This window comes from Pelobates fuscus, chromosome 5, assembly GCF_036172605.1.
Source record: "Pelobates fuscus isolate aPelFus1 chromosome 5, aPelFus1.pri, whole genome shotgun sequence".
Taxonomy (NCBI): domain Eukaryota; kingdom Metazoa; phylum Chordata; class Amphibia; order Anura; family Pelobatidae; genus Pelobates; species Pelobates fuscus.
The window spans coordinates 124237224-124251102 of NC_086321.1; the positions used below are offsets into that span (position 1 = coordinate 124237224).

Sequence of the window (13879 nt, forward strand, 5' to 3'; positions counted from 1 at the left end):
TGGATAAAACTGAAGTTGTGAAAACAAAAACACGATTCAAAAACATTTGTAATTCGCACATTAAAAATGGGGAGAATAAATCTTCCATGGAATTTGTGTCACCGAAGTGTATAGATCTTGAAGAAATAACAATGGCAAAAAGGTATGATGGTGGGTAGGGTTATATTGGAGAAAATCACTACTGACTACACCAATATGAATTATTGAGGGGGGAAAAAAATGACAAAAAAAAAAATACTAAATTGTTTTCATTTGTAAAAAAAAAAAAGTTAGTCTGAAAAATGTAAAATTTTTGAGTGCACTCACCCAGTATTAACTTCTTAAAATTTTCATTGTCAAATACTTAAAACAGACTTTTGATGAATAGGTGTTATAACAGCTTCAAGAAATATTGCATTTTGATATGAATGGAATTTTGTTTTAACATTTTAAGCATTTTAGAGCCTAGCAGAGTTTGAACTAAACATTGCTATGCAGTAAGCTGCATATCCATTTAGGACTAAGTTCATAAATATATCATTTGACCTTTAGTTACCACAAAATAACATTCTATACAGTCTTTTCATTCTTTAACACACATAACAACTACTAGGACCAAACAAAAGAGAGAGAGAGAGAGAGAGAGAGAAAGAAAAAGATTGATGAATAGATCAATAAGATTGATAGAGAAAGAGTATACTTTAAAATTCTGACATAAGCTGGCTCTGGAAGAATCCAATAACCCACAATCTTCTGCACATTATCCGCTCAAAGTCAATGTGATTAATTTGTTCAGATTGTATCACAGGGAACCTCATTTACATTGGCTAAAACCTACACAGGGGTATGTTTGGAAATTATTTTTTAAAATGCGATGGTTCAATTATGTAGCTTCTTATCTCATTTCTATTAAAATCATTAAAAGAGATGCTTTATCTTTAACAAGCATTTCTCCTATAAAAAAAACATCTTTGTATATTTAAAAATGTGTAAAAAAAAAACCATGCATGTCTTTAGTGGATTCTAGAAAGATGGAACTGCACTATATTTCAGCCAGCTGGAAGAAGCCCCTTTGATCAGATTACTACTAGAGGCAATCTGAAGCAAAGGCATATGGGAGTTGTAGTTCGACCAAGAGCTGGAGATCTTCCTTTTGGCCATTCCGGTTTTAAAATTTATTTCGGTCATAAAATGCAAGCCTACATGTCTGACATTTTGTATTTTACATTACCCTTCGTTAGTCCATACTTCTGACTGTACAGTTTAAACAATCACTAATGCTGTTAAAATGAATGTTTAAAGGACGAGCGGTATATTAACGTTAGGGGTGTCCAACATCGGTGCTCCAGCTGTTGAACTTTATTTTCCAATAATAAATTTGATAGCCATACAGTGGCTAAAGGCTCCGTGTTAGACTTCCCCAATTTAGTTCAATATGACATAACCTTAAAAAATATCTTGTTAATGCTTGTAGACATACTGTGGGCTTAAGGAACTATAAACCAAAAGCATTACACAAAAGGAAATCTGAGTGACAAAATTCGGCAGCAATGTCCAAGGTAAATTAGCAATTTATTATGTTACTCCGCTATGGGAGAATAAATTCCTCAAAAGGCATAGTTTGTATGGGTTAAGAAAAACAAACGCACAAAGAGCTCATATAATTCCCAGCGTTGTAGTGTGTTTCTGGCTCCTCTTGCAAGGTACACATTAATAGGTTTTCAGTTCAATATCGCTTTAAACGAGGATAATTGTCAAGTCTAAGAAGTAACTCAGAATTAGCAGTAATTCAAACTAAAAACATGTACTTCCTATGTACTGGTAAAGGCCTGCAAAGCAGAGGCAGATATCACCTGTTTAGAATATTTCAACAAATAAAGAAAACTAGACAACGCAAAAACAAAACACATTTTGACAATGAATACTATTAAGAAATGTGCATGTTCTGGTGTGCTGGTGCACTCTGTACCTATTTTGTTTTTAACACATTTTGTAAAGAGGTATCTCATGTCATCTAATGGATGATGTATTGTTTATCGGATATTGAAAGCGGTTCAAAAAACAACCAGCATTGAAACATCTCTTTTACTATACAAACAGCTTTCTATGTGAATGTGAAAATTGTAACTGAAATTACACATTACAAATATACAAACAAAAGCAAACAAACATGCACGATATGCATGGCTAGGATGCCCAGTATGCAGGCCTTCTAGCCTAGCCCTGTGAGTCTTTAAGTGAAATAAAGGCAGCATTTTATATCTGATCATTAATGTACGGATGTAATCTACATATCAGGTGTGGACACTCCCTATGAAACCTGGCTTCTTATAAGTCGGCAATGCTGTACTGGGACCAAGCCACAACTAATAAAGCCCTGCTGTGAGCATTTGTCATATATGTGCAGCATTAACATGGAGTGCTGGTGATATTCTATACATTAGCACAACTTGCCTTACTAGTCTTCCTTAAGCCTTGATTTAACCAATCACAGCTCTGTGTCACTGCTAGGAGTGATATTTGTAGTCAGGCAGCAACATAATACAAAGTCAAACGCTGTGAGCACCAGGGTTAAAAACTATATCCAAGTCCTTTACTAGCTTGCAGAAAACCCAATGTCAAATTGTGACTGTTGAGCACATAAGTCCACAGCTACCAAGGAGTTTGCAGCATTTCTATTCCAGGTTCATTACGTGTGACAACAGAACAATTCAATAGAATGTGATGTAGTAGTTATGGTGGCCATAAGTGTACTTGAGTACCTCTATGTAAGTAATCAAACGGTTTGGCAGCAGTTTGACTTCTTACATGTGGTCCATTGGGTGCCACACACTAGCTTTTCTCCTTCCGTGGCATAGAGCCAGATGCTCCTCATAGGTCAACTATACTGAGCTAGACTCTGAGCTCGATTGACCAGCAAATCGTACATTCGATGGTTCATTATAACTCACTTCATTTCATTAAGCATTTTCCTCTTCAATTAATGAAAACAAAAAAAAAACAAAAAACAGAGCTATGTCTGAACTTCAAAACCATAGAGAGGAAAAAAACAAAAACAAAAACAACTGTATTTTTGTGTGCGCTGTACCTTAATCAGTATTTTGCATTCCAAAAACCAGTCGTTACATAATGATGATGAAATGACAGATTGAAAAACAGATTCCGTGCATCAGCTCTGCTGGTTCGCTGCGGTTTCGATGTACACTTTTATTTGGTTATTGTTTAATGCCTAGCGCACTGAACTAGGTACTCAAGTTATTTGGCACAAATTAAGTTAGCAAAATGTTTAAAGAATTGTAACTTAAAGTCCTGATTGACCTTAATCTCATCTGTTTTTGCTTATTTTCAAATACATTATAGCCGTCATTGTGTACAGTATGAGCAGGCCACCATGACTGCAGGGATCAGCTAAGCAAGTATAGCCTCATCTAGTGGCAAAACAAGAAATTACAGAGCAAACAACCACTGTAATCCATTGCAAACCTCTAAAAGGAATTCATCCAACATTACGGTAGAGATACATACATAAAACAAGTATAAACACAAAAATCGTTGCATTGTGGGCGACATTTCTGAAAACAGGGTAGTTAACAGACTCCGTAGCAACTGCTCTGCACCTTGATCCACAGTCACATTTTATAAATCTCCTCTTATGTTTTAGAGTGAGAACACTCCAGCAAATTACTAAATCCCTGCACTCTGTACACGACCATACAGTTCACAGTTTTAAAGATGATTTAGCAGCGATATGTTGAAGCAGCAGATATTAACTCTTCCTTTGCAAGAGGAGCCTGATATATTGGCAAACAAGGAATTACTTACTGAAACGCTGGAGCAGAGTTACAGCTGCAATGTGAGTTCACTCATACCTTTCCGCACCAAGGGGTTTACTGAATGACAGACATCACACCTTGCAGAAAAACAGCTATGCAAAAAGCAGGGCATCCTGAACTACTGCATCACGTGTAATGAAATCATAACATACTGACAAGACTTTATAATAGTTCGTAGAAAATTGGCACTTTAGTCTGCAGTATGCAACTGCTTGTTCAGGCACACTAACCCACACCACGTATGCATGTTTAGAGTAAAAGAAAGATAATAGAAAACTAGAATGCATAAAAAAAAAAAAAATATTAAAGCTCAGATTTTGCAGCAGAAAGTAAGAAGGAAATGATTTTTAAAAATAAAGTAACATTACAAACAGGCCTGCAATGCATTGCTGTAGATGTGTCTTCAGCCGCAAGTAGTAAACAGCGACATTTTCTGGTTTAAAAATTGCCTTAATTCCAAGTACTAGGTTGGTAAAGATCTTTATAACACTGGTTATATTATAATAATAATAATAAAAAAAAAATAAAACACAAAAAAAGTTAAAAGATGGGTTTTTAAATTAATAATAGTCAGAGTCTTATTTCCTTCAGAATTATACTGGCACATAATCAGAGCAGCTGGTGAACAAGATCAAAGGCGTGTGCTCTTTCCAAATATTCCTGAGGAAATGGTTGCCAGTGTAACCAATCAGTTACATTCTACATAGCCTATTTTCAAGTATATTAATTTTTTTTTTTTGACAGTCAGCAGAGCCTGCAGCAGGTGCCCAGCAATGCATCACAGGCCCCAATGGCCAGTGAAAGCATCAAATAGCCTGCTAATATCTGCAGATATGTGTAAAGCAGCTTCCTTACATTTGCCGATATGTGTAACACAGTCTCCAGGCTATGTAAGAGCAAAAGAGAGAGACACCCCACATTTTAGGCCTCTACAAAACCATATGCTATGGTGCATTCCCTGCCAGGCTTGTACATGCCAACAGTACAGTAGTGTGAATTAAAAAAAAAATAATAATATTAAATTCTTCAAATCAGTTTTTAAATAAAATTACAGTACCAATGATCTATTTTTTTTCCTTTTTTTGAACTTATATCAACAATTGTATTGTATGTTCAATCAGTGTTGAAATTCAGTGCTAATTTACATAAAATATTTTACACTTAAGAACATATAAGTTTATCTTAAAAGATTAAAAAAAAAAAAAAAAAGAATAATAAAAAAAAAAAAAAGTGGGGGCAGCTGCAAACCACTCTAGCTACTGAGAGTCCTCTTGAGAGTTTGTTTGTTCTTCAATAATTTGCTTTACAATTTCTGCAAGTTTGAGGCGATCAACTTTGTCAGTAAATCCTCGACCTAAAATAAATAAATAAGGCTCAAAGTTATTAGAAAGTGGACAGTAAACATTTTGGCATTTTTGTTGGTTTCAAAAATTACCCAAATAATTTCAATCTGCACATCAATTTCCTAGATTGTAAACTCATTTAAGCAGGAATCTCTTGTATGCGTAGACATTATTTTGTCTTTCGATAACTTGCTGGTACATATTCCCATTGTATAACTGTAAATAGTTCTGGTATGTGCTGATGACGTAAAAATACTAATCGTGCCAATACTTGAGTAGTGGAGGTAGATAAGGTTTCAGAGGTTAAGGAAGTTTTTAAGGAAAAAAAAAAGGTTAAGGAAAAAGTATAAATGAGTTATTTATTACACGTGAGTTTAACGAGGAAGAGGTTCTATTTCAACTGTCAAAAGTAAAGACCAAGTCAATGGGACCTGATGGAATACACCCAAAGCTATTAAAAGAGCTTAGTGGTGTACTAGAAAAACCATTAACAGATTTATTTAAACAATCATTGATAACAGGAGTAGTCCCAGAAGATTGGAAGTTGGCGAATGTTGTGCCCATTCACAAGAAAGGTATTAGGGAGGAGTCGGGCAACTATAGGCCAGTAAGCCTTACTTCATTTTTGCCAATGATATACGGCAGGCTGCTTCCACGCTGTCATTCTCTGAAGTTCTGCCTGTGCATAACACTCAGAACGACAGGCGGATGCGTATTAGGGACTTTAACTTGTGGCTTGGTGAATGGTGTCGGGAGCAAGGATTTGGCTTTATTTCTCATGGTAGCTCTGTTTGGAATGGAAATAAACTGTACAAAAAAGATGGTTTCTCAAAAGGGAACAAATGTTGTCAGTGAGCAGTTCAGAGGTTTTGCTAGGATGTATTTCAACTAGGAGGGGGGGGGGGGCAAAAGGGTGATAAAACATCAATCCAATTGTCACCCAAAACAAGGACAGAAGGTGCCTGTAGCAAGTGTGTTAAAAAATGATAAGCTTAGAGTCATGTCTACAAATGCTCGCAGTTTAGGGAATAAGATCCATAAACTTGAGGCAATAATGGCAACGGATAGTGTAGATTTAGTCGCTGTTACGGAGACATGGTATAATGAGAAAAATGACTGGGACATAGCAATACCAGGGTACTCTTTATATAGAAAAGTTACGTTAGAATTTGGTAATCACGCAGTAATTTTGTGTAGGTGTGATTTATAGGCCCCCAGGACAAATTGAAGAGTTAGATAATCTACTAGTTGAGGAAATAGCTAAAATGACAATAAAGGGGGAAGTTATCATCATGGGTGACTTTAATCTTCCTGATGTGAATTGGAAAACAAAAATAGCTGCTTGTGCCAGGAGCACACATATTCTAAACTCCCTACTGGGATTGTCTCTAAAACAAGTCATTGAGGAGCCCACTCGTAAAGAGGCCATACTAGATTTAGTGTTAACAAATGGAGATTTGGTATCCGATATAACTGTAGGTGAAAGCTTAGGATCCAGTGATCATCAATCAGTGTGGTTTAATATAAAAACAGTGACAGAGTCACACCACACAAAAACAAAAGTTTTAGACTTTAGAAAAACAGACTTTTCTAAAATTAGAATATGTGTAAAGGAGTCATTATCAGACTGGAGCAATTTAACTGGCGTCTAAGAGAAATGGGATTATTTAAAAGTTGCAATACTGAAGGCAACAGAAAATTACATTAGGCTTGTCAGTAAAAGCAAAAAAAATCAAGAAACTACTGTGGTACTCTGCAGATGTGGCCAAAATAGTAAAAAACAAAAAGTTAGCATTTAGTAATTATAAAAAAAACCAGAGTGAGGAAGACAGAATGATCTATAAGATGAGGCAGAAAGAGGCTAAGCAAGTTATAAGAGCTTCCAAATCACACACAGAAGAGAAAATAGCAGTCAGTAAAAAAAGGGGGACAAAACTTTTTTTAGATACATAAATGAGAAAAGAAAAGTAAAACAAGGATTAGTTAGATTAAAAACAAAAGAAGGAAGGTATGTAGAAGAGGATAAAGGTCTAGCTGACTGCCTCAATGAATATTTTTGTTCGGTATTTACAGATGAAAATGAAGGAGAGGGATCTCCGTTAAGAAAAAGTATAAATGAGTTATTTATTACACGTGAGTTTAACGAGGAAGAGGTTCTATTTCAACTGTCAAAAGTAAAGACCAAGTCAATGGGACCTGATGGAATACACCCAAAGCTATTAAAAGAGCTTAGTGGTGTACTAGAAAAACCATTAACAGATTTATTTAAACAATCATTGATAACAGGAGTAGTCCCAGAAGATTGGAAGTTGGCGAATGTTGTGCCCATTCACAAGAAAGGTATTAGGGAGGAGTCGGGCAACTATAGGCCAGTAAGCCTTACTTCAGTAGTGGGGAAAGTGATGGAAACCATGTTAAAGCATAGGATTGTTGAACATCTAAAAACACATGGGTTTCACGATCAGAGACAACATGGGTTTTCTTCAGGGAGATCATGCCAAACTAATCTTATTGATTTTTTTGATTGGGTAACTAAAATTATAGATCAGGGTGGTGCAGTAGACATTGCTTACCTAGATTCCAGTAAGGCTTTTGACACTGTTGCACATAGAAGGCTTATCAATTAACTGCAATCTTTAAGTTTGGATTCCAATATTGTTGAATGGTAAGGCAGTGGCTGAGTGACAGGCAACAGAGGGTTGTAGTCAATGGAGTATATTCGAAGCTTGGGCTTGTCACCAGTGGAGTACCTCAGGGATCTGTACTTGGACCCATTCTCTTTAATATTTTTATTAGTGATATTGCAGAAGGTCTTGATGGTAAGGTATGTCTTTTTGCTGATGATACTAAGATATGCAACAGGGGTGATGTTCCAGGAGGGATAAGCCAAATGGCTGATTTAGGTAAACTAGAAAAATGGTCAGAGTTGTGGCAACTGACATTTAATGTGGATAAGTGCAAGATAATGCATCTTGGACGTAAAAACCCAAGGGCAGAGTACAGAATATTTGATAGAGTCCTAACCTCAACATCTGAGGAAAGGGATTTAGGGTTGATTATTTCTGATGACTTAAAGGTAGGCAGACAAAGTAATAGAGCAACAGGAAATGCTAGCAGAATGCTTGGTTATATAGGGAGAGATATTAGCAGTAGAAAGAGGGAAGTGCTCATGCCATTGTACAGAACACTGGTGAGACCTCACTTGGAGTATTGTACGCAGTACTGGAGACCGTATCTTCAGAAGGATATTGATACCTTAGAGAGAGTTCAGAGAAGGGCTACTAAACTGGTTCATAGATTGCAGGATAAAACTTACCAGGAAAGGTTAAAGGATCTGAACATGTATAGCTTGGAGGAAAGACAAGACAGGGGGGATATGATAGAAACATTTAAATACATAAAGGGAATCAACACAGTAAAGGAGGAGACTATATTTAAAAGAAGAAAAACTACCACAACAAGAGGACATAGTCTTAAATTAGAGGGACAAAGGTTTCAAAATAATATCAGGAAGTATTACTTTACTGAGAGGGTAGTGGATGCATGGAATCGCCTTCCAGCTGAAGTGGTAGAGGTTAATACAGTAAAGGATTTTAAGCATGCGTGGGATAGGCATAAGGCTGTCCTAACTATAAGATAAGGCAAGAGACTAATGAAAGTATTTCGAAAATTGGGCAGACTAGATGGGCCGAATGGTTCTTATCTGCCGTCACATTCTATATTTCTATGATAAAATACAAATGTAAACACCCCAACAAAAACTTACTTCTGCAGCAGGGTGACCCCTGCACTCAGGCATTAGAGAAATGTGGTATGAGTGAGGGCATGCTCAGGCATTTCTTCAATAGTGGCATGATCATATGTCAAGCACTGTAGGGTTAAAGTTGCACTCCATGTTTCATAACCACTATAGTCCACTGCAGTGGTTATGTTGCCCGGAATCCCCTGACGCAGTCTGCCTCAGTCCGACCCAAAAAGTCAAGTGATACTACTCAACCAAAAATAGTACATTCAAACACAGACAAACTTGATATATCTAATGCAGAAAGGGAACTTTGTCTTGGCAATATCCCAAAGCCAACATTTGTATTTGTTATCAGATTGTCCACACGAATCTCAGATGTAAGAATTCCACTTTAAAGCATTGTAAGTAAGCTGTGGGCGTAGTCCTCTAGTTTTTTGTCAAGCCATTTTTGAGCAGTTGAAATGAAAAGGGACACAATAATCACCAAAACAACTACAGCTTCATGTAGTTCTTGTGAGTAAAGTCAGTCCCTCCAGGCTTTTGTATGTAAACACTGCCTTTTCACAAATAAGCCAGTGTTTACATTACAGCCTAGGGACATCTCCAGTGGGCACTCCTCAGACAGCCACTAGAGGTCCTTCCTTGGTCAGTGCTGCTTTCCTACAGAGATGCATTGATTCAATGGGCCCAGGACATACTTGAAAATGAAAGAAATCTCAATGTATCCTTCCTGGTAAAATATTGTATACATAAATAAATCTCTATGTGGAGATTCTGATTGGCCAGGGTGTCGTTTAGCTCAGCCCCAAGCTGCCTCATTGTCTGAAATCATCATCATTGACAATCTCAGCAAATCCAATGCTTTCCTATGGGAAAACATTTTGATTGGCAGAGATCATCAATTCTGATGTCTGCCAAGGAAGTGGATCGGATGGAGTCAGCGCCAGCAGACCGGAGCGGCTCTGAAAATAAGGTGAGTTTTTACTAGCTTTAAAGGGGGTAAGAAGGGGCCAGTGGGGGTAAATAGCTAGTTTAACACTATAGGGTCAGGAAAACGTGTGTTTCTGACCCAATAGTATTCCTTTAAATCAAGGATCTGCGGTAATTTCCTCAATATTTTAACACCATTCATTGGCTACGTGGGTTAATTCCTATGAGTTCTAACAAGTGGAGTCAGGCTGCGAGTGTCTCAGGAACCATAACTTCAGTCAAATCTCTCAAAACTAGGTTGAGCAAGAATTGGGGAATGGCACTTGGTGTTAATGGTGCCATTATATTGGAATTTAGTGTTAATGGTACCTAGACTGCTTCTTTAAACTGATGTGTTTTATGGAGCCCTAATGGCATGGCGTTTCAGAATTTATTAATTTCATTAAACAAGTATATTGACCTATTTCTTACCATTCCAGCTGAAACTTTGAAGCACGTCTCTCAATAATTTGCAGTCTTTATTAAATTCCCACGCTTCAAGCATTACCTCATTTAACTTCTCATCTTCATTTTCTTCTGTTAAACAGAGAGAGATATGAGGATATATAGATTTTATTCCCTAAGGCATTCAAACCAATTAGTAGGCTAACAGTGATTCCTGGTCCATATATTGTGAAACAAAAAAGAGTTCACATTCCTCCATTAGGACTTGGACAACATAAATAATGAAACACTTCTTGATCAGGAGAGGTGTTCCTTGAACAAAAGGTTCAATGGGATTACTCTATATGGTAAAGAACATCTATGGAGTAAAGGACTGAATGGGGTGCACAAAATATGTAAACCGATTTAATCTCACCTCTTTATAGAGAACCCTGAGAGCTCAGAAGACAGAACTCTACGGTGTCTTTCCAGTGGGTGACCTGGGGGATCTTATTGGCTGGGATTCAACATACAAAACCAATCTCTGCAGCTAATATAAAATGTTTTCACACTTGATTTCCAGAGAAACCAGCTCTGCATTCCCTGTAAGTTGCTTCTCCAAATGGCACATGGAACCAGATCTATTTCCATAACTAACTGTACTTTCAGTTTAACAAAAACCTTATAGATTACTATTGTGACTGTGTGAAATTTATGCTCATGGCACTCAATAGCTTGCTGCAGAGGAAAGAAAGGTATTGTGTTATACATAAAAAAAAACTGACCAAAACGTTGTAATAAACAGTGTGCCTGAAAAAAAACAAATTAAATATTTGCTTCAATATATTCTCAGCAATATAAAAGAATACTTGTTTTAATATAAATAAATTCAGAGTTCACCTTGAGGCGACTAGTGCCACTGCTGGGATTGAAATCGCTAGCATCTGCCAGCCAAAAATCACCCAAGCAATTACCAGATATTTCTTTAAAACACCAATACAATACAACACTGAAAAGGCAAATGTGATAATAGGTAAAGCAACCAGGGAAAGTAGTAGATTAATGAAAATTCACTTTTGTGGCACAGGAGCACCTAATGGAATTTGACTCTCACTCTTGGCGTGAATGAAAGTGATCATGTGACTACACCAGCAGCTGTATTCTTAAACTATTTAATTTTTTGCTATACAAGCAATAGATAGCTTCCTCTGAATTTACCGGCCTGCGGTAGTATACACTGTGCAATCACATCTCGAAGCTTTTCCAAAGCGATATTAGCGTCGTCAGTACCGTTCTCAGGATCCTGGATGTAAACACTATCCCTCGGCTTTGTACTGCAATCAAAGGGAAAAATTCAATGCATTTCGGAAATGGAGGAGTTTTTTGTGAAACTTGGGGGTTTAGTCACTAAGCAGTGATTTGTGCGGAGTTGATACCTGACGTGCAAGATTCAAGCCAAAATAGAGCTGGGAAAATAAAAATGCTATTTTAGCCTAGAATGTGCATGTTGGATGCCAACTCATCACAACTCTCTGTTTAATGAACAAACCATTCAAAGTATCCGTTCATTTTGGGATGGGGAATTTTATTTATTGTTTTTGTTGTTTTGATTGATTGGCTGATTGATTGTTTGAGAGAGGAAGCCATTATAGAGGTTGTCGCAACAAAAATCTATTCTGAGAAAAAAGTGTTTTAAAAAAAATAAATAAAAAAAAAGTACTTCATAAGAGACCACTTCTTTAACAAAAAAAAAATAAATAAATAAAAAGACATGGCAATATCTTATCACTATGTCCAACATTATTGAGAGCAGAAAGTTACAATTTCCCCTTTATTTTAAAATATTCTACTTAAATGTAGTTTGTCTCTGAGAGTCATTTCTATTTCTTGCAGCTATAACGGAGTAAGTAGCAGGTACGGTAGCCAATCCCACTTATGCATCCTGAAGACCCATTTAAAACACAGACGAGCAGATTAAATCCCAGCTGTTTCTAAATAAATGTATGCTTTCTTAAAGGGATCCTATAGTGTCAGGAAAACAAACCCATTTTTCTGGCACTATAGGCTCCTGGAGTGCCCCCTTTCCTCGGGGCTGAAGGGGTTAAAAAATCCCTTAAGCCACTTACCTTAATCCAGCGTGGATGTCCCTCCACGCTGGGTCAGGCTCCTCCCTCGCCAACAGCCAGCGGGGTGACTAATGCGTATGCGCCACAATGGCAGAGCGGGCATTAGACCTCCCCATAGGAAAGCATTTATCAATGATTTCTTGTGGGGAAAATCTGACGCTGGAGTTCCGTGAGGACGTCCAGCATCAGATAACGGACCAAAAGTCAGTTTGCATTCTGAAAGCACTCTAGTGGCTGTCTATTAGACAATCACAGAGGGCAGACTTCGAGCTGAGTGCAAAATGTACACAGCACCCAGACAACTTCAATTAGCTGAAGTGGTCTGGGTGCCTACAGTGTCCCTTTAATGTTGAATAAAAAGCACTACCCTCTAGCTCTGAGATATACACTATCTTAATGTCTCCTTTTGTAATTCATCTTTCTTTATGTTTATTTATGGTGTCCTACAATCTTATAGTAAAATTCCTCTCCACTTCTAGACTATAAAAGTTAGATTAATTAATTTCACCATATAGAAAACCTGCTATCTGATCACTAGAGGTAAGCTTCTAGGGATATAATACACAGTCTGCTCATTTTAGTTCCTCCCATTCACCTATGATATTAGAGTAGGAAAAGGGAAAATCAAGGTCTATTTTAAATTACAAAAAAAGTAAAGATACTTACCTATAAATATGCAGCATTTTAACCAATCAAATTAACCTCCAGTGACTGGAGAAGAGAAGAAATTTACAATTTGGTCACGACTACCATTGAAATGTTTAAAGGACAAACAATGGCAGCTTTCATTTCTTAGCAAGCATACACGTACATTTTTCTGAGTGAATACAGAAATTTGCACATGTGCACAGACTGTTCAATGATTTTTGACATCTGTGATTGATTTATATGAAACATACATCCGTATGGACCAGCTTCCAGATATTTATTTTGATGAATAAAAAAAACCTGATTTAAGCTTGGAGGTACACACCATAAGTAGAATAATATGTACTCCTCTATAAATTGCACTTCAAGATGTATTACGTCAACATTTTAGGAATTCCATGTTGATTGTAACCAAAAAGTTAAGGAACATAATCTAACTCCAAAAATAACCTTATTTATCAAGATGATATTCAACCCAAGTCAATAAGTAATAACAGGAGAAGAAGATGATCCAATACAGCACGATAGACAAACCCTTCATTTCATAGTACATCGGATGGGCAATGTTTAGCCCACCGAGTACTAGTTCCTTGATTAAACAGTTAATAATCTAGCAGTTATGGAAGGTGCTTTGGTGCTATTGGAGGTCCCAATGGTGTGGATCTAAAATTACAATGTTGTAAATGCACAATACCAAATCCAATACAGACCTAAGAAATACAAAACGAATCCAAAATACGCTAATAGTACGAAAATAGTACTTACCTAAATCATTAGTAATCCAATATAATTCTGTGATATTGTAAAGGCAAAGCTGAGGTCTCTACTGGAACAGACCATCAACTGAGAGGT

The 13879-nt window shown here is 36.9% G+C and overlaps 1 protein-coding gene across 2 annotated transcripts in view; it reads right to left on the reverse strand.

Annotated features, from left to right (window-relative positions):
• Window positions 1-609: 609 nt before the first annotated feature.
• MAPKAPK5 (MAPK activated protein kinase 5) overlaps window positions 610-13879 on the reverse strand; it is a 49253-nt gene continuing 35983 nt past the window's right edge. For both annotated transcript variants that reach the window (XM_063454227.1, XM_063454226.1), the window contains 3 exons: window positions 11472-11587; window positions 10302-10406; window positions 610-5166 (listed from right to left, as the gene is read on the reverse strand). In XM_063454227.1, coding sequence (XP_063310297.1) covers window positions 5069-5166; window positions 10302-10406; window positions 11472-11587 — 319 coding nt within the window. In that variant the 3' untranslated portion in view covers window positions 610-5068. The remainder of the gene's footprint in view (window positions 5167-10301; window positions 10407-11471; window positions 11588-13879) is intronic.